The sequence below is a fragment of the Schistocerca nitens genome, chromosome 10, assembly GCF_023898315.1.
Source record: "Schistocerca nitens isolate TAMUIC-IGC-003100 chromosome 10, iqSchNite1.1, whole genome shotgun sequence".
Taxonomy (NCBI): domain Eukaryota; kingdom Metazoa; phylum Arthropoda; class Insecta; order Orthoptera; family Acrididae; genus Schistocerca; species Schistocerca nitens.
This window is the reverse complement of record NC_064623.1, coordinates 66,488,547-66,510,574: the sequence shown is the minus strand read 5'-3', so window position 1 is coordinate 66,510,574 and position 22,028 is coordinate 66,488,547. Positions and strand designations below refer to the sequence as shown.

The 22,028-nt window shown below is 41.9% G+C and overlaps 1 protein-coding gene across 5 annotated transcripts in view; it reads left to right on the top strand.

The window, feature by feature from the left end:
• The window catches only part of LOC126210263 (1-phosphatidylinositol 4,5-bisphosphate phosphodiesterase), a 421,472-nt gene that overhangs the window by 373,466 nt on the left and 25,978 nt on the right, over positions 1–22,028 (top strand). For all 5 annotated transcript variants that reach the window (XM_049939453.1, XM_049939454.1, XM_049939456.1 and 2 more), the window contains 4 exons: positions 2,306–2,510; positions 3,500–3,724; positions 16,729–16,906; positions 19,596–19,728. In XM_049939453.1, the coding sequence (XP_049795410.1) occupies positions 2,306–2,510; positions 3,500–3,724; positions 16,729–16,906; positions 19,596–19,728 (741 nt within the window). The remainder of the gene's footprint in view (positions 1–2,305; positions 2,511–3,499; positions 3,725–16,728; positions 16,907–19,595; positions 19,729–22,028) is intronic.

Sequence of the window (22,028 nt, the reverse complement as noted above, 5' to 3'; positions counted from 1 at the left end):
TGGCTTAAAATTAAAGAAAATGTAAACAAGTCCAATATATGTGGTCATTACAATGTTAGGACATAGTCTCTTTGTAATGCTCACATGTATTGGCAGTCTTTATATTTTGTGTAATTTTAGACAAGCCATGTTAATGTGATTTCTTTCATCTGTACACATAAACAATACTTGTTATAGAGATTTTCTGTGTCACTTTGAATGAATGACAACAATGTGTCTCTATGTGTATTATGTACTTGTGCATGAAGATGTGTCTTCAATGTAATTTCATGTAATTGTTATACTATTACGTGTTCATTTGTCTCACTTACTTCTCTGTCCAGGTTTTACTTAATTTTATGACAGCTGATGTATATACACTTGATGTTCCCTTGTGTTGTTAACAGCCAATTGACAAGTGTCCTTTCCTAATAGGCACACCATGCAATGAGCATTTAAAGATTGTAGTAGGGAAGGCAAATGGTCAACATCAGTTTATTGGGAGAACTTAAGGAACGTGTGGTTCATTTGTGAAGGAGATCACGTCTAGAACTCTGGCGCAACCCATTGTTCAGTACTACTGGAGTTTTTGGATCCCCACCACGTAGATTACAGAAAGACATTGATGCAAATCTGAGGTGGGCTGCTAGATTTGTTACCGGTAGGTTTGATTTACATGCAAGTATTACAGTGAAGCTTTGGGAACTCAAATGGAAGCTCCTGGATGGAAGGTGACATTCTTTTCAATGAACACTGTTGAGAAAATTTAGAGCACCAGTACTTGAGGCTGACTGCAGAACAATTCTGCTGGCGCCAGTGTACATTTTGCTTAAGGAATGAGACAATAAGAAAAGAGACATTAGGACTTGTAAAGAGGCATATAGACAGTTGTTTTTCCCCGTCTCTATTTGAGAGTCGAACAGAAAAGGAATGACTCGTAGGGGTGTGAGGAAACCTCTGTCACACACCGTATGCTGGCTTTTGGAGTACGTATGTAGATGTAGATATATATTCTACTCTGTTCTGTTCCATAATTTTGTTAAAATCTTTTGTAAACTTCATTAGTGGTGAGTGAAATTACTGTCTCGTAACCCCCCATTTCAATGTCTTTCATATCTGAAGATGACTGGAAGTGGTTGAAACTAGTTATCTGTTTTCCTACATGCAAACATGGCTACTAAAGATTTTACAAAAAAATCAACAGTCATTGCCCTAGGATTTATTTGAACATGCAAATACGATACCAATATCTGTGTAATTAATATAGCTAGAAAAGGAAACATTACATAGTTTAATGAGGATTTTCTCTCACAACTTGTCTGGGTGAAACAGAATGATCATAACTTAAAGGATTTCAGAAGTATCTGATGTATGTGACACCATTCCTAGATTTTAGAACCTTCGTTTCCTTCCCGAGACGGACCCACCCATAGTATGGGCGAGGGAAGGGGAGGGGCATGTATCTGCATCAGGGAGGGGAGGAGGACTGTCACAGTCTCATTCCTCAGGTCTGTTCAGCACCTCCTCATTACTTTATCTATCTTGCCACACATTCCTCGGCATTCTTCCACAATTCCACATTTCCAAAACTTCTGTTCTCTTCTCATCTGAACTGCTTATCATCATCCACAAGGCTACATTCAAGGCAAATACCTTGAGAAAAAGTTACCAACACTTGAATTAATGTGCAGTGTTTACAAATTCGAAATAAGTGTACCTTGACATCGAGCCGAATGGAGCACATAGCTTCGATACGTACCCTAATGGCAGGCACGGCAGTACAGCACTAGGACCGCACTTACAGAATTGCGGTTGTGTGGCTTCATTTAAATACAGTCTAGTGTGTTGGCCAACACAGTTAAAGATGTCAAGCACGTAGACAGTTAAGCATGGCATCTGAAACTGTTTTTCTTCAAAATAATCTTCATACAGTTGTCAGGCAGATGGAGTGGGCAAGTTTTATACCAATGAAATTGGACTATACTACATTACCTTCACTTTACTTTTGTCGATGCTCATCTTATAACCTCTTTTGGAGACACCGTCGATTCTGTTTGCCTACTGTTCTGAGTCTTTGCCATCTCTGAGAGAATTACTCTATCTTTTGAATACCTAGAAGTTTTTATCTCTTCCTCCGAACTTCGATTCCCTCCCCAGATTTCTCCTCTGTTTCATTCACTGCACTCTCAAGACGTGGGACGGATAAAGTGATGTTAGACCCCGACCCATCTCGCTCCCTCTTCGGCTGCCACTCCCCTTTCCCAGTCACGGCCCTGGGCAGACTGTGAGATGCACGAGAACTTAAGCCAACCTGAACTGCCTGCAGGTGGTGCTGCCCGATCTGGCGGTTCTGCGGTTCGGTGTGTACGACGAAAATGGGAAGCTGCTGGGGCAGCGCATCCTGCCGCTGGACGGCCTGCAGGCTGGCTACCGCCACATCTCGCTGCGCACTGAGGCCAACTTCCCCATGTCACTGCCCATGCTGTTCTGCAACATCGAGCTGAAGATCTATGTGCCTGACGGCTTTGAAGGTACGTCATTCTGATATCTGTCCAAGGGTGGGGCATACCTGAAATGATTGTGGTGCACTAATTGTAGAGTATGGATGTCTCTGGAGGGAGATTCGCAGAACGGAATTCTTGCTGCTCGACTGGTGTGGGCTGTTTGTCTGTAAGCTATCGGCAAATTTCGTAGGTCTGTACTACAGATGGGTACTGTTCCAAAGTGTTGTGTGTTTTCTACACCTGTTTTGTCAGCATTTTAGCAGTTTGCATTTTATGTTAGGGATGACCTAGGCTTAAAGCTTTGAAGAGATAAATGGAGGACAGTCCACGTTTGCAAGTGTTGCAGCTGAGATGTTGCTATTTTGGGTTACAGGAAAATCACAAGGTTTTTATGTTATGCATTCACTTTTCCCCCAGATTTTCTGACAAGGTTTTACAATACTCTAGAAACAAAAATATTATATTTAAGGTATTTCATTATTTATCAGCTTTTCTCAGTAAAAGTATACACTTTTGAATACAGAAAGATTCAGACTTGTAAATCTGGATTTATTAAAATTCCCTATTATTTCCTAAAATTGTGACTATCTGTGTTGCTTACAACACCTTTGAATGGTAATACTGCTTAAACCATAAAATTTTGAAAGAAGCCAAATTATTATTTAGATGATATAAAAACAGAGCTTTCAAAATATGTATGTCAGTCCATAGCTTACACTTATTAAAGGGTTCAGGATTTAAGTGCAAGTTGTTTGTCTCAAGCTTGATTTTTAAACAGTTCATTATATGAAATATTTCTACATAAAATCTTTGTACGACTGTCATCATTGAAATCTTCAGTCACATTGTGAAGAATAATGGTTGTGAAAACACAGCTTGAAAAATAATTTTGTTACGTCATGTACGTGCAGTGTAGTGATTAGTTAAGCAAAAGAAAGAAGAGAAAGTAGTGTTTACAGTAAAAGTGGAATCAGAGCAAGTAGAGTTGTAACACTTGCATGCTTCTCCATTAACAGATTTCATGGCCGCACTGTCAGACCCGCGTGCCTTCCTCTCTGCACAGGAGAAGAGGGCACAGCAGATGAAGGCGATGGGCATTGAGGAGACAGACATCTCAACGCAGGGGATCGTGGGCGGCGAAAGCGGTGGCGGAGGTGGGGGAGGTGGCGGTGGGAAGAAACCCAGCAAGTCTGGCAAGCAGGGTGGCGGAGGCGGCGGTGTGGCACCGGAGGAGAAGAAAGGCGAGTTCTGCAGCTGTAATCACATCATCACCTGCAGGCAATGCGTGAAAATTGTTGTATTTGTCTGTCGCAACTGGTTGTCTTCTAAATAAATGTTGCACATCTAATAACTCACTTTTTTATGCCAGGTCTCTTCAACAATCTACAGAAAAAAGATACATTTACTTTACATTTTTTGTTGCGAATACATTAAACAGATTTAAAAGATACATTTGTCTATTTGATAAAAAAATCTGCTCTAAGCGGTGGCAAGAGAACACATCTATAAAAGATATTAAAATTTGCAAGCTTATATAAATGATGACTCTTTTTTTCTGGCAGAAAGGTTGAAGAAGAAGGAAGACGGGCCAACGAAAAGGATTGGTGAGGTTTAGGAAAAGGAGTAGAGTCTGGAAAAGTTGCCCTGAACCCCAGGTCAGGGGAGACTTACCGGGCAAGATGGGAAGGAAGGACTGATTGTTGGGCACTGCATTGGATGAGGTTTGAAAACCTGAGAGCTTAAATGTGGAAGATAGGGTAATACGCAAGACAGAGATTATGGCCAAAACATTGAGCATGAGTTCATAAGAACAAAAAGCTAAGTTCATTGTATGCAATAGAGGTGGAGGGAGGGGAGGGAGAGAAAGACAGATCAGAAAATGAAAGATAGTAAGGGAGAATCAAACAATGGAAAATCCAGGATGGAATATAACAATATTATCAAAAGGAAAGTTGCAACTCACCATATAGCAGAGAAGCTGAGTCACAGATAGGCACAACAAAAGGACTATCACAAATAAGCATTTGACCAACAAGGCCTTTGACACGCACATGCACATGCACGTGCATGCAGACGTAACTCGTGTACACATGACTGCAGTCTGGCAGCTGAAGCCACTCTGTTCTGCAGCCACAGCTGCCAGAGACTGCAGTCGTGTGTGTGAGTTGCATTTGTGTGCATGTGCGTGTGCATGCGTGTGCGTGCGCTCACTTTTGATCTATTTTTGACAGAGGACTTGTTGGTTGAAAGCTTATTTGTGACAGTCCATTTGTCGTCCCTATCTGTGACTCAGCATCTCTGCTATATGGTGAGTAGCATCTTTCCTTTTCAGCGTAAAGGAAGAAATAGTTAATGTGAAGAAACACTGAGACCAGAGAAATTAATGAAAATTAAGCCTATGTGGATGGCGAGAACCAAGGACACACTGTAGTACCAGTTACCACCTGTGGCGTTCTGAGAAACTGGTGCCTGCAGGAAGAATCCAGATGGCGCATCTGGTGGAACAGTCATGACTGTCATGTTGCAGAGAGTGCTCTCCAAAAGGATATTGTGGGTTTTCAGTGTACACCCTCTGCCTGTGCCCGTTCATCCACGTTGATAATTTGGTAGCAGTCATGCTGAAGGAAAAGGCCAGACAATGTTTACATAAAATCAAACAATGGAAAATCCAGAATGGAATGTAACAATATTAGTATATTGTTTCATTCCATCTTGGATTTTCCATGGTTTGGTTTAGCCTGATGCCTTTTCTTCCATTCTGACCCTGTGCTGTTTCCCTTTGTTAATATTTTCTAATGCATTACTATACTCTATGCCTGTCCTTCTTTCTTTTCTTTCGTGTGTTTCTCTTATTGCCATACAAACGCACTGCCCATGCTACTTCTGAGCCACAATGTATCAGTCATCTCAGTCTCACTCAACAGATGGCTACAAGACCACACTGACTGTTGGTGCAGCATCATATGCTCCAAATTACTCCTGCTGATATCATATACCTTCAAATTAATCACTCTCCCATTTTTTCGTGTGTTATTTCCTGCACCTTTCCAGTGCCACATGATTTTGTATTTCATCCTGCCAACCCCTCCCCACCCCCTACTCTTTCTTCGTTCTGTCTAAGTTTGCTCCTACGAATTTTACCTCATCCAGTCACATCTGCCATCCCCCTTCCTCACACTTATCCACCCTCTGACCTGCAACCAACAGTAAAATATTTTTTTTATTTATATATTTTCTTTGATCTCATTGTGACTTCACACCAATTTTAGTGAGTTTTCGCCTTTAACTATCGTCATACTCCCTCAGATTTCATCTTTTCCCTCCTTATCAATCATTTCATGCTTTTCATGATTTTTCTCATGTATTTGGGTGTATTTTTGTGAATTTTTCAGACATAGTTCTATGTTATTTATGTATTTTTTTCGCACATTTTCCACCACCATGGACCCTTCCTCCTTCCATCTGCATCAATACAGAAAAGTTTCCTTATCCCTAGCCAGAACCCAATCCCACATACTGTTCCTTCATTGTTGCTAGGCCCATGGAATTACCCCAAATGGTCTTACCATCAAATTCCCCGTCTCCGGCTGTCACCTTTCCTTCCACAATGACATCCATCTGTCCAGATTCCACCAACCCTTAGCCCTCTCCAACATAGTCCTGCAAAACCATATCAACGAAGCCCAAACCCCCTTGCAATACCTTCTCTCCACCTGTAAAATTATCCTGCTATGCAATTCCAAATTCTTGGAGTCCATAACACACATTGGAACTCTTGCCCTCCAGGAACTAGAGGAACATGCACAAGGCCACCTCAAAAAACAAATCTCTCTCCACCCTGCTCACTTCCTACTCCCTCCTTAGAGTACCACTGTCCACCACCTCTACAACCTCCTCCAAACCTCCCCCACATCCCTTCACAGCTGACAAACCCTGTCACGCAGACCTACTACGTTTGCCCCACCCTCCAAAACTCCTTCCCACACCACACAGAATTGAGAACCTAAACAGACCCGAAACACAGTCATGAACCTTTCCTCCAAAAACCTTAGCCCCGCCATCAAAGACCAATGTAGAACCCTGCCTGACTCAGTTCACTCCTCCATCCAACAGTGATCCACACCCAAATCATCGCCTGTTAACTTTCCAGAATTTCTTCATCTCAAACTTTGCCTCACCGTCATTCCCCAAATCCCTCAACATGCAAACTAACCTTACATCCGAGTAAAGAACAACATTCCACCTTTTAAAAACTGACCCAAAGCTTATAATCCTACCTGCAGCATAGGCTCCACCACTGTTGCTTTGAACTGCGGGGATTATCTGACAGAAGGACTCTGCCAGCTGTCAGATCATCCACCTATAAAGCATGCCACAGTGACCCCATTCCAGAAATCCAGCTGTATTTCCAGTATCTCCTCAAATCCTTACCCCCTTCCCAGAACATCTCCCTGGAGTCCATCTCTCTCCTCATCCGTACCACTCCCCACAATACTACCTTCTACACGCTTCCTAAAGTCCACAAACCCAACCACCCAGGCCACCCCATTGTGGCTGTTACCGTGCCCCCAAGGAGAGAGAATATCTGTTTTCGTAGACCAACACCTTCAGCCTATTACCTGCAACCTACCCTCCTTTATAAAAGATACCAACCATTTCCTTCACCGTCTCTCAACAGTTCTTGTCACTTTACCACACAGTGCCCTGCTTGTCATTATTGATGCCACTTTCCTGTACACTAATGTCCCAATGCCCCTGGCTTTACTGCTATTGAACACTACCTTTATCAGCGCCTGACAGATTCCAAACTAATAACTCCTTCCTGGTCGCCATGACGAACTATATCCTCATCCACAATTACTTCTCCTTTGAAGTTATTACCTACAAACAATTCTGTGGTACAGCTATGGGCACCCACATGGCATCATCCTATGCCAACCTATTCGTGGGCAATGTAGAGAAATCCTTCCTAAACCCCTCATCTGGTTCAGATTCAATGTGACATCTTTGCTATCTGGATCCCCGAGGGTGAGGACACCCTATCCACATTCCTCCAGAACCTCAACAGCTTCTCCTTCATTTGCTTCACATGGTCCTACTCAAGGCTGACCTGTTAAAATTCTCGGAATCTCTAATACATTCGCCCAATTCAGTTTCGCATGGTATTATTCTGAATCCCATTCTACTTCCTTGATGTTGATTTCATCCTCACGAAAGGTCAGCTACACACTTCTGTTCACATTAACGAACAACAGTACCCATACAGCCTTGGCATTTGAGGTAAACATAGTTGTTTAGAAGCAGACTCCTTACAGTATCATTCTCACCTTAACCTTCACTGGACACATTTACTCCACCAGCCTCGTTCGAAAGCAGATTTCCCTGGCCATCATATCCAATCCTGGTACTATTGATCCCTCATAAAAACAGCTTTGGAGTACACCACTTGTCACCCAGTGTTATCCTGGTCTCGAATGTATTAATCAGCTACTTCGACAAGTCTATGACTTCCTAAAATCGTGTCCTGAAATGAGGTCCATTCTGTCTGAGATTTTGCCCAGCACACCTTGAATAGGTTTTCATTGCCCTCCCAATCCCCACAATATCTTTGTCAGACGCTATGCTCCTTCTACGCCCATGTCCTACCGTATGGCTCCTACTCCTGAGACCACCTCCCACTGCAAGACTTGCCCTGTGCACACTCCTAGCACCACCTATACCAGCCCTGTAACTGGCAAAATGTACACTATCAAAGGAAGAGCCACCTGTGAAACAACACATCATATACCAGCTGTTATGTAAACATAGTTCAGTCTTTACATAGGCATGATTACCAGCAAGTTATGGGTTAGGATGAATTGGTATAGGTAGAGGGTAAATACTGGAAATAAACAATATCCTGTTGGAGAGTATGCTCTACAACATGACCATTGTGACCTTGATGCCTGTTTCACACGTCTTCCCCCAGACATCGGTTTCTCAGAACTCCACAGGTGGGAGGTGCTGCAACATGTCCTTGGTTCTCACCATCCACCTGGCTTTGATTTACTTCCATTTCTTCAATCTCAGCATTTCTTCACAGTAACTCTTCCTTTCTTCGTTTTCTTTCATTTTCTGACCTGTCTGTATTTCAACCCCTTCCCCTTGCCTCTGTCACATGCAATGCACTTAGCTTTTCGTTCTTATTAACTAATGTGCAAAGTATTGGCAGTAATCTCTGTATTGTGTATTACCGTACCTTACACCTTTTAAGCTCTCAGGTTTCCAAATCTTGTCTGGGAGTCAGTCCCCAACAGTCAGTCTTCATTCATCATCCCGTATGGTAAGTCTCCCCTGACCCGGGCTTCTGGGCGAGTTTGCCGAACTCTGCCCCTTATCGTAAGCCTCATCAGTCCTTTTGCTTCACTCCTCTTTCTTCCCCCCTCAACCTTTCTGACAGGAGGAGCCACTGGCTATACAAGTTTGCAAATTTTAGTACCTTTCGTATGCATTTTCTCCTGCTGCTGCTTGGTGAGTAGATTTTTTTATCTATACAGTTGCATTATATTTTCAAAAATAGATTCTTTTCATTGATATGTTTGTCTGTTTGACCATTTTTGTATTTTACTACTTCATCCGCACACCACTTAAGGAAGTTTATATCGCAAGGAATAGAAAATAGTACACTAGTATACAATTCGTAAGAGGTAATATTTAGGATTACTACATTTTTGCCCTGGTTGTCATTTTATGATTATTTACCATTTAATTATTATTTGAAATATAAGAAACACCTCTGAGCAGCAGTGCTCATGTACTCCTTGTACACGGGTAACCAATGTGCAAGTTTAGCTTGACATAGCTGTCTGTATGTTTGAGCTATAGTATAAATAGCTGTTTGATTTATTACATTCCGAAATGAGAAAAAAATTGAAACATAGCCACTGCTGTTGTAAGAACCGACACTGGACATACATGTTTGGCAGTTGCCACTACATCCACGTTAGAAATTTGCTTCCGTACAGCCTGACCGTCCTCAGAAAACATACCTGTTCTGCTGTCGAACACCTCGGCACCGCCACAGACAGCTGTGACTGGGGATAAGCACTTGTGGAAGAAAGGATACTGTGGGGAAGTGGTCTAACCGTAGACTAGGGGCCATTCCCAGGACATACCTTTCACTCTGCAACAGAGTGTTTGCCATTTCGAGAGTTCCCGGCAGGTCAGAACTGCATGCTGGACTGGTACTGGAACTCAGAACTTTGCCATTCTCGGACAGTGCCCTTAGCGACTGACCTAATTGAGTGCAATCAACTGCCCACCCCCACAGGTTTACTCCTGGCAGCACCTCGCTCCTACCTTCCAGACTTCACTGAAGTTCTCCACTGAACCCTCATTCTATAAAGTTCGGACTGTACATCTACATCTAAACATGTACTCCGCAACCCAGTCTATGGTGCATTGTGGCAAGTATTCCGTACCCACTACTATAGTCCAATTGACAAGTGATGGTGGTTCGCACATGTTGAGGCACGGACGGGGACAGCATTGTTGACAATTCCAAATGACAATTGCGGTACGCGCATGCATGTGCTGTCCGCCCAAAGAAAGAGTATATTCTGCAAATTATGTCTCTGACTTGTTTATGCAGAATTTAACACTTACCACCACAATCAGCGACGGTGACTCACAACAAATGTAATTGCAATTCACTAAACAACTCGCTACGATCACACTTAATTGCTTCTGCAAAACTTGCCTCTGCACCTATGCAGTACCACCTTTTTGGCCTACATCTACATACATACTCCGCAATCCACGATACGGTGCGTGGCGGAGGGTACCTCGTACCACAACTAGCATCTTCTCTCCCTGTTCCACTCCCAAACAGAACGAGGGAAAAATGACTGCCTATATGCCTCTGTACAAGCCCTAATCTCTCTTATCTTATCTTTGTGGTCTTACCGCGAAATATAAGTTGGCGGCAGTAAAATTGTACTGCAGTCAGCCTCCAATGCTGGTTCTCTAAGTTTCCTCAGTAGTGATTCATGAAAAGTGCGCCTCCTTTCCTCCAGAGACTCCCACCCGAGTTCCTGAAGCATTTCCGTAACACTCGCGTGATGATCAAAGCTACGAGTAACAAATCTAGCAGCCTGCCTCTGAATTGCTTCTATGTCCTCCCTCAATCCGACCTGATAGGGATCCCAAATGCTCGAGCAGTACTCAGGAATAGGTCGTATTAGTGTTTTATAAGCGGTCTCCTTTACAGATGAACCACATCTTCCCAAAATTCTACCAATGAACTGAAGACGACTATCCGCCTTCCCCAAAACTGCCATTACATGCTTGTCCCACTTCACATCGCTCTACAATGTTACTCCCAAATATTTAATCGACGTGACTGTGTCAAGCGCTACACTGCTAATGGAGTATTCAAAGATTACAGGATTCTTTTTCCTATTCATGTGCATTAATTTACATTTATCTATATTAAGAGTTAGCTGCCATTCTTTACACCAATCACAAATCCTGTCCAAGTCATCTTGTATCCTCCTACAGTCACTCAACGACGACACCTTCTCGTACACCACAGCATCATCAGCAAACAGCCACACATTGCTATCCACCCTATCCAAAAGATCATTTGTGTAGATAGAAAACAACAGCGGACCTACCACACTTCCCTGGGGCACTCCAGATGATACAGTGTTGGTGGCAGCATGACTCGCAAAACTGTGTGACTTGTGTACGGATTGTCTCGCGTCCACATTATGACATTTTATATTGGCACGTCTGCCACTAAACAGGCCAATTGCACAAACAGTAATAGGAGCACCATTCTCTCTTGAGGATACCCGGCAGTGGCACAGCTCTACACCATGAGCTGAGGAACCCAACTGCTGCTGCTGCTGCTGCTGCACATGCAATGTTTGGGTCTTCCCACCTGATACTAGCCTTCCTGAACTCAGGAGGTGGCATCTCGCCATGTCACATCCTTGCATCCCGAACCCCTCCTCGGTTTCATCTATAGTGACATACAATTTCCCTCTCCTCTTTAAAAAAATTATTATTATTTTGTAATTTACTTATTTATACAGTTGCGTTCTTCATATTTTTATTATCTGCGACCTACCCCTCCCATCTATCCCTCTTTTTCCTTTACCGCTAACTCCTTTTCAGTTCTTAATCCTTTCACTACTACAAACATGCTGTTTGCATTCTGTGCTTAGGCTGCCTTTTTTAGAGCTGTCCTGCACAACAAATGCTGCTGTCTGTGCTAAGAGATGGCTTTCTAGCTGATATGAAATACTCTTAATCTTATTTTGTGAAAACTATTAGGTGAAAAAATTTGATTTTTGTACATCTTACAGTCTGATATCATCACTTGACAAAGAATTGAATTTCTTTTCACTATCCATCAGTCGTATTGCTCTGCGTCAAATTAAGTAAAATATTACAAAATTTTTTGAAGAGATCACAGAGGTAAAATCGCTTCGTATAAACTTTGCGTGTGGTTGATTTTAGATATACATTGCAGTGAATGAAGTAGATACAGCATTGAAGTTTTATTTAAAATCGAGAGTAGAATGATACCTCATGTTGTTCTCAAGTTATTGAGTTTTATATCCGACAGACAGTCGGGTGTGATTCACCCAGTTCCTTCCATGTGGGCTTTCCAGCTGCTATGAAATACTTATCATCCATTTTTAAGAAAACTATGAGGGGAAAAAAAATTTGTTGTTACGCATCTTATAGTATCCAGTCATTCAGCATGTTCTTAATTATACAGAAATGTAATACCATATGATTATGAGCTCTTTGTGGAATTAGAAGAGTTTTCAGGAGGAAAACTTTTTTGTGTTGAGAAAGACCTGAAAGAAATTCTGCTTCTACAACCTCGCAGAGTAGGAATGTCCCTGAGCGGTTTACGAGCTCTCGACCAGTGTTTCCCTCGTTCTCGTCTGGTGATGGCTATCCAAGAGTCCCTGCATACTCTTGCCTGTTGCGGCCGCTCTGTGGTCTTTGTGTGGACCCCCGGTCATGTCGGTATCCCGGGCAATGAACATGTTGACCGCCTGGCGAAAGAGGCCACGAATAAACCATCTCTGGATGTTGGCCTCCCAGAGACTGATTTGCGGGCAGTCCTCCGCCGAAAAGTTTTTGCGCTTTGGGACGCTGAATGGCGCGATCAAATCACGCCCAATAAACTCTGTGCCATTAAGGAGACGACGACTGTGTGGCGGTCATCCATGCGAGCCAACCGCAGGGACTCAGTCGTCCTTTGTCGGCTCCGCATTGGCCACTCCCGGCTGACACACGGTTATTTACTGAGCCGGGAGGACCCTCCTCTATGTCGCTGCGGGGCGGCTTTGACAGTGGCCCACATTTTGTTGGCCTGCCCCCTTTTAGCTGTGGTCAGGCAGACATTTGCGCTGCCTGTTACGCTCCCTGCCCTTTTATCTGATGACCCTGTTATGGCTTGCTTAGTTTTACGTTTTATTCGGGCACGGGGTTTTTATCGTTTACTCTGAGTGTTTGTTCTGTTCTTTTGTGTTGATTCTGGCCATTGGCCTACGATTCTACGCTGAGTTTTTAATGTGTTCTCGGTGGTTGGCTTTTCCTTTTTATCTCTATGGTCGGCCAACCACCGTCACACTCTGTGTGATTTTAATTTGTTTTGTCTGATCTCTATAGGAGTATTTCTTGTCCTGTGTCGTCTGACGTCTTTCCTGCTGTTCGTTTTTATTCTCTTTGGTGGTTTTAATTTATTGGAAAAAGGGACCGATGACCGTCGCAGTCTGGTCCCTATTATCCCCCAAACCAACCAACCAGAGTAGGAATGTGATGCAGACATACAGAAACCATTGCAGGATATGAAAGATAATGTAATAACTGTATTGTATATGTAATAATGTACACTTAACTTAATTTAATCAGCTGTAACATACTGCCGAATACACTTGTATCAAGATGTACGTGATGAGTAAAAAAGGACTTTAGAAGTTTGGAATGACACAGTGATTTTTAGAGATAAATTACAGAATTGGTAGATGTGTCATTTTGTAGCAAAAAACCACAAGTTTCACATAAAAATTTCAAGTGTTATTTTGGTTTGATGTGACTACCTTTTGTGATGCAACAAAGATCCAATTGGTAATCAATTTCTTTCCACACTTGTTGCAGCAAATTGGGCATAACCAACATAGTGGCAGTGTAGATTTGATTTTTCATGTTGACTAAATTGTTTGGTAGGGGAGAAACATACAGACAGTCTTTAATGAGACACCAGATAAAGAAATCCAATGGTGTCCAATCTGGGGAGCAGGGTGACCATGTGATTGGCCCTTCACAGCCAATCCACTGACCTATCATCTTCATCGATCTGTGGAATTAAAAAGTTGTCAAGCATATCCAGATACACAATACCAATGACAGGATTTTTGCTGCCCCATATTCTGCAGTTGTGGGTGTTCACCATGCTGCTGACATGAGTTGTTCATTCATCGGTGAAGATTATTGTGTTCAGGAATGTGTCGTCGTCCTCTGTCCGATGCATCACTTCCGAACAGAATTCCCCACAAGCAATCTTATTTGCATCAGCAATGTGCTGTGCCACTGTAAATCCATAATTTCAAGTGTAAACATCTGCGTAGTACTCACCAAAAAGTCTTCTATGGAATGCCAGTCTCACAATATGCAATGATTGTTGTGGACTGCGGGCAAAGCTCTCCATAACCTGTTCCACATAAACATCAATATGCGGGCAACCTGGTGATTTATCATGTTGCAGTGAACAACCCATCTCAACGAAGTTGTTGTTACAAGAGTAAATTGTAAGCCTGCTTGGAGGTTCTTTAGCATATTCAGTGTGAAATTTATGTTGAACAGGTTTTGCAGACTTTGGCTGATGAAAACGCACAGCGAGCATGCTCCACATCAGTGAAAGTAGCCATTTTAACTGTGCACTATGTCGACGCTTCTGATGACAGAATGGGGTGCTGATGCACTTTGTGAAACAAACTTCAGGTAGTTTATTACAAAATGGTAGATCTACCAATTCCGTGGATTATCTCAATAAATCTCTGTATCATTCCAAATTTGTAAGATCCTTTTTGATTCACCATGTATAAGCCGGTCTGACATACAAAAATTATAACTCCAAGTGGCTATGAATAGCTATTCTGATAATGAGATATGTACACCTGTCTGGCACTTTCTGTAGTGACCTCTTGACAACTCTCTCTCTCTCTCTCTCTCTCTCTCTCTCTCTCTCTCTCTCTCACACACACACACACACACACACACACACACTCACTCACTCTTCATACCACTGTGTATATCTTGACACATGTACATCTATCAGTAATGTCTTCTTTACCTACGTGCATCTGAGGTCAGCTTGCTCGTTTCATTTTCTGTGTGTGTGATATTCAGTTCACTCTCTGTAATCCACTGTTGGTCAACAGGGTAGTTCTAAAGATGTCCAGAGACAAAGAAATTGATGACATATTGTACATGTCGACAGCAAAAGTAAATAGGGCTGATTGGAATTTGGCACACATACAGGGTGAACATTAATAAAACCAACAAACTGCAGGGGTTGATTATTGATTGGAATTGGAGGAAAAAGGGTCCTATGAACATGTGTCTGGAATGGAGAGTGTGTATGGAATGACAACAAATCATCCCAGGACACAGTACAGAGCTGCATTGAATCCACATCACAACAGATGGTCGAAGTGGGCTCCTTGGGATGCAATGCGTGCAGTCACATGTTGCGTGATGGATTGCTGCATTCTTTCACACATTCTCGCCTCTCTCTGAATAGCGTCACAGGTGAAGTGAACACACTGTTGAAGGGTCTGCTCATCAGGAACCAGAACAGCATACACAGTGTTTTTCAGATGCCCCAGAGGTAAAAATTGATGGGGTTTAAGTCTAGTAATCTAGCAGGCCCTGCTACAAGGCTTCTGTGTCCTGTCAAATGTCCGGGGAAGATGTTGTGGAGTGGGGTGGTGCTGCATCATGCAGAAACCGGTCATATTGCCAAAGGCATATTTTGAAGCAGCCCAGGCAGAGTAGTCTGCAAGAAATGCAGGTAAGTTCCTCCGTTGAGGTGTTGTGGAATAAAATAACTGTCCCAGGTAAGTGGTCGCCAAGAATTCCCACCCAGACCTTGATGCTGAACCAATGCTGACGAGATGCCACAACCATTCCCTGAGGATTGTCTGTACCCCACAGATAATGGTTATGCAGACTGATGATGCCAACTCTGGTAAATGTTGCTTCGTCGGTTAAGAGGACTGATGACAGAAAGCACATAAATGTGATGGTCTGCTGCAAAAACCATCAATAAAATTGTTCTTGTAGAGGGAAATCCACAGCTGATAATCCTTTCACTCTTAGCAGGTGATAATGATAGTAGCAGGATATACATAATAGTCACCATGTTGGTAGGCCAGTTGCCTGGAGACTGATCGCCATAAGCTTAGTGACAACAGTGCATCCCAATTTAAGTTATACAATATAGCACTGAAGATGGTCACTCAGTGACAGAAAATCAATTTTGCAATATAAAAAATATACGACCAATGCTGTCTCTTTTTTCAAGTATGACTGTACTAGGGTTCGTCTCAATATCCTGTAGAACCCAGCCCTCCAGATCTAGTGTCTGCACAGTCCGGCGCCTCCCTGCATGTTCGTCTGTCTGAAAGGACCCTTAATCACACAAATGGCCAAAAAGGGCCTGGAATGTTGTGTTGATGGTGGCTATCTCTGAAGGGTACTTGTTTTGGTAGAGCCATTCTAACTCTTGACCATTTCCATCTGCCCGATTGTACACAAGCACCGTCTCGGCTTGTGCCTGTCATAAATAACAGACCATTCTGCTGCTTATATTACACTGTGTCAACCACACTGCCTGCAATGCGAAAGGAACACACGGCATGTGGTCAGTGGAACTTTCGTTCCTCAGCGCCATGTACTGTGGCATCGATGCATTTCCGGACCCGCATTCAGAGGACCTTTCTGCCTCCATTTCCAGCCAGGAATCCATCTCTGCAGTTTGTTAGTCTCATTAATGTTCACCCTGGATGTTGTTATGAGACACAGCTCAACATCAAAGAATACCATTTAGTTAAAAGTAAAAGATAAAAAAATGATCTGTGTAAGTGGTCTCTGAACATGCACTCATTCCCAGCAGCCAACTGTAGTACTGTAATCAGTACTACAAACAAATAATCACTCTTAACCTTGGTGCCAGCAGAAGACTTGAAGTTTGAGCCGATCACGGTTGACTCCCTGCGGGCGGAGAAGGGCTTCCAGAAGACGGCACGCAAGCAGCAGAAGGAGCTGGAGGCACTGCGGAAGCGCCAGCTCAAGGAACGTCTTGCCGTGCAGAAGCAGCAGTGTGCCGCGATTGAGAAGCTCATCAAGGGCAAGAAGTGAGTCTCCCACTCTTCTAGCTTAAATTCATAAACATATCATGCGCTCACAGGAAGAAAAAGATATCGGACAAGTGTTCACCAAAACTTTGTCGACAAATTCTTACTTTTCAAATTACCTTCCATTAGGAAAGTCGCATGCACTCCACAACTATGATATAACTTCCAGAATGGTAAAGAACAGCAATCAGTCATTGTTTCCATTCTAGCCTTATTAGAGGAGGTCTCCAGATTTCGGCTAGTAACTAGCCATTATCGGTGTTAAAAATTTCCAGGAATATGTAGTCAGAGCATAGTACACAGAAATTAGAACTCGTGACATGGCCTATATCATTTGTACATTAAATTACATACCAGCATTTCAGAGTTGTTGTACATGCTCTAGTATATCTACACCTGTTGTTCAGGCTCTTGTCACATTCCATTAAAGACTACTGTGTAATGAAGGTAGGCTTTGCAGAGAACACATGGGTTGGGTGCGTGGTGCCCTCTATGTGAACTACATAATACATAACCTTCATAGTAAGGCAATTATGGTCTCTAAAATTTGCATATTATATTGGTTTAGATGGCTGTATGTTGATGATAACAGTAATTCAGGATCTTACTATTATTGTACTTGTAATTAAAAATCAATATGAAGTTATACAGAGACCGATATTTTCTACATCCATTTCGGATTGGCAGAACACACCAATGATCTATCTTCATGATATTTGGCACCATCTATTAGCTATTCAGTAAATAATATGAGTCACGTACCTAAACACGATGATGAAGGGGAAAAAAAGTGTAAGAGAAAAAAGTATTTGAATCAATTCCAACAGTCACAGCATACATCGTGTGCCTCCTAGCTGTTTCTAAATTTTATGAAAAATGTGATGAAACTGATTTTACATTTGCTTTTAAAGATTAACAAAATAATTGGCACATAAGAAATATATGTGGTATTTTTTGTGTCTTCTAATGTTAACTGTTAAATGTGGCAGTAAGTCAGAATAACTTAAGTAATTTTACTTTTATTTTATTTTATTCCTGTGCAAATTTTAAATTTTATTAGAGACCGTAATTGCCTTATTATGAATTTTATGTAAGCGTAGGCTTCCGGGACCACTGTCTTTGTTAATAAAATTCTTCTAGGCTGTTGGCCCCATCATTAATGCATAAAATTGTTGCAAATGGCCTTCCGAGGATAGGGGGAAGGGTGTTAGGCATTCTTTATTGGTTTTTTATATTATCGTTTGTCATTGGTGGATAAATACATTCTTTAATTGGTTTTTACATTATTTCTTGTCATTGGTGGAAACAGGCGGAAACTGCCACTGCTGATCTGGTGTGTTTTCCCAGATGGATATATCTTTCACGCTCTGCAATTTGTGTGCCGACCTTCGCCGAGCTACCATCGAGCCAATCTTTTGGAGAAATAACAAAATAATAGATGTTGTAGGATCAATTAAACATGCCGTTGACAAGCTGAACACCACAGGAGCCTATGCAAATTTAGACTGGTGTCAGCCGGGATGGCCAATTGACACATCAGTTGCAGAGTATCTGGGTCAACCCTCCAGGTCAGCTGTGGCGGAACAGTGGGATGAATGTGAGAAATGGATAATATTCTCTGAAGCCCGCATACTGGTGAAACAGACATTTACGTTGAGGAGGAAGATTAGGAAGGCAATAGAAACAGCCAAGCGACCTGGGATCTTGAACGGAGAGGACAGGTGTAGGCTTCTACCGTTCTGGCTGCCAGCAGTGACAACACCACGGGAGGACAGCATGCTCAGAACATCTCGCACAGGTGTGTGGGAGACTGTGGTGGTCGTATGTACACAGAGCGTAAGCACGCCACAGCCCGCACCTGGCAACAGGTAAACGGTGCCATGTCACAGCTGCCGCCCATTTCTAATTTGCCTGTTTCCATCAGTGGCAATACCTATCAAGTGTGTCTTTATCCACCAGTGGCAAGGAATAATGCCTAACACGCCTCCTCTTATCCTCAAGTACCCATAATCAGCTTCCTCTGTTACTATATAAGATCTTAAAATTCTCTCTCATTCAGCAGTAATCTCAGCACAAAGCCGTGAGGAAGGCCACTTGCAATAGTGGTGGCAACGATTGACAATTTTGTGTATTAACAAGGCTGTCAACAGCCCAGAAAATTTCATTGACTATGATGGTTATGTATTACGTAGTTCATATAGAGGGCACCACACAGCCAACCGATTTGTTCTTTGCAAACATACAGAAATAAAAATAAACTTATGAACAGAAGTCATTTATAAACTCATCTCTTAACTAATGAAAATACTTTCAAATGTCACAAGCATCGTTTGTCGGTTAGGTAGACATTGAGTAACTTGCCACTTACTGAAAGTGACTTGTTACAGCTCAGTATGTCATTTTACATGAGAAATTGGGCACATTCTATGTATGTGGTATGATATTGACACAGGTTGTCAGCTGCATAATTGAAATTTTATGCATATCGTGCCCTTATATGTACCATTCATTTACCCTTACTGTTAAAGCTAAGTAGATGTAGATGTAATAGAGTGTGTAATTATTTTCTAGAGATCTATCCAAAATGACTTCTGCGAACTTATGACTTCTGCGAACTTACATTTTATGTGACGTATATTGCAAGAAAAAAAAGACTACATCACATAATATTTGTATTTCGTGTTTGCAGTAAAAATGAACTCGCATCAGATCCGCAAGTTCGAAAGGTCGTAGCCGAGCAGACATCGCAGTGGTCAGAGATGGTGGAGCGGCACCGAAAAGAAGAGTGGGAGATGCTGAGGGCACACCTCCAGGATCAGCAGGTAACTAGCAATCGCCCACTGTCTCCGTCGTCCTCTATCTGGGAGACTGAGTAGCCAAAACTCGCAGGGACGACTGTCCCATTTTGGGAGATGCCGCGTATGACAGCTCAGTGTTGCTATTGCAATTGTCATACCAAGAGACACAGTATCTGTGCTGCCCATTACAGACAGGCCTGTGTGGGCACTGCAGCATCACTTGGAAAGGACGACGATAGTCAGTATGAAGCATACGGGTGATAACGTACCGGCAGTTACACGAACAGGATCTGACGTGGATTTGTGGTATCACAACATGTAGACAGCTGCACGGTAGTGAGCGCGAGCATTTGGAGCACGGATACGAGGTGACTGATAGTCTGCTGTGGGTTAGTTTTGAATGTGTGGCATCAGGAACTTACTTGTTCCAGGGCCGTATGGAAATTTAGGTGTGTGTGTCAGCTGATGGCTGATGTTGCTGCACACCCTCTGATTTTCGGCCAATGTGAATACCCAGATCTGAATACTGGTATATAAGTTGTCTTAACTGAAATTACTTTTTAGGTATAATTTATGAACTATTTTCTGGAAATAATTATTTACATAAAGATTTATGCACGTAATAATTAATAACAAACATTGCAAATTTCGACAATATAAAAACTATCAGCTTCCTGTCTTTGTACAATTGTCAGTTAAATTATTGATAAGAAAGCAAGAAAAATTAAAAATGAAAATTGAAATTTTCTTTACTTGAAAACTAAAGCAAAATATTAGTTTCACTGTAAAGTGGTTTTGACTGTAAGTTAATGACTGTGATTACTAATTTTTGTGGTTTGAGATTCACGTTGCTAAATGGATGGGTGTGAAAAATAAAATTATATTATCAAAAAAATGGTGTTTTGGTGATCAGATATATGCAAAATTATTTAAATGTGGAATATATAGTTTAAGTAAAAAAAATCAATATCAATTGAAGTATAAAGGCCGAATTGAACATTTCAATTGAAGCAAGAAAGTTCTGAGGAGGCAAGATTTGTTAAAATATGTATGACAGTAATGGATCACGACTGACGTGAGCAGCAGTAAAGCAGAATGATAAACCGCAGTCTCCGTAAGCCATGACTCTACCTCTGTCAAATTCCGACAGGTACTGGTAGACGTTTCTCCTTCTCACATGAGGCATAACACAGTCTCGCAGATGACAAACTTCGCAATGTGTTAACTGAATAAGAGACCCTCTGTGAAACTGCACCGTATCCTAATCAGTTGTGTTTTGGCAGAAACTTGAAAACTCCGAGTATACTTGTACACCTTAAGAAGAGACCTTTGAAAAAAATAAAACCCCACTGATATCTTACCAGTATCGATATCAATAAAAGGCAAAAATCATTGTTTCTTGATTCCCAGTACAGATGAACTACCCATATACCTTATTAAGATTGTACCAACCCTCGGAGCACAAGTCCCACTTCCACTTGACAAGTTTTTTGTTTTATTTGTTCAAAATATTTAATTTTTTTTTTTAAATACAGAGTGAAGGATTTTCCCTAGGAGCTAGATAACTTTCCAAGCTTTTGAATGGTAAAGGTTTTATACACCAGCATAGAATCTCTCGGCACTTTAAGAATCAAAACACAGTAAAAAACAATGCTTTTGGGAAGACCTTTTAATGTGCAGCAACATGTAAGCTGCTTCCTGTGGTACTATGGAAGTGTAATATGAATTCCACCTTATACAGCTTGGTAGTTCATAAACACAGAACACCAATATATTAGAAGTATGAGGCACATTTTATGGTACAGAAACAGAGACCAACAGTGGCGCTCTGCATGGGCTGGTAGTGAACTTTGAATTTGGGAAAATATGGTCTGATAATATGTATTCCTGCTTTGCAAGATATGACTACTAGATGATAATATTTCTCATAAAGAAAAGCTAAGCTTTCATGTTTAATATTGGTCATCGAAAATCGTTTGCTATCTTTGTTAAGAGGGTGTGGTTAGGCAGGTTTTGAAGAGCACAGCTTAAATTGCAGCAGCTGAATATTTCTGACAAGCATGATTATAAATTTCACTGTTGTGCACTAAACAGTTCATGGCTTACCTAGCTGAATATATCTTCTTTCGAGCACTTTGACTTTTCTATAGAAAAGCCAATTACATGTGAATTTGCTGAACTCACCTCCCCACCCCCCTTTCTTCTAAGGATAGTTATACCTTTCACCATGATTATTGAGTAACATGTAATCTGTGAAAGAATTAAAATAGATAGGAAAAACTAACCTTGAAGCTTGGTCTTCATTTTTAGCGTGTGCTACACTT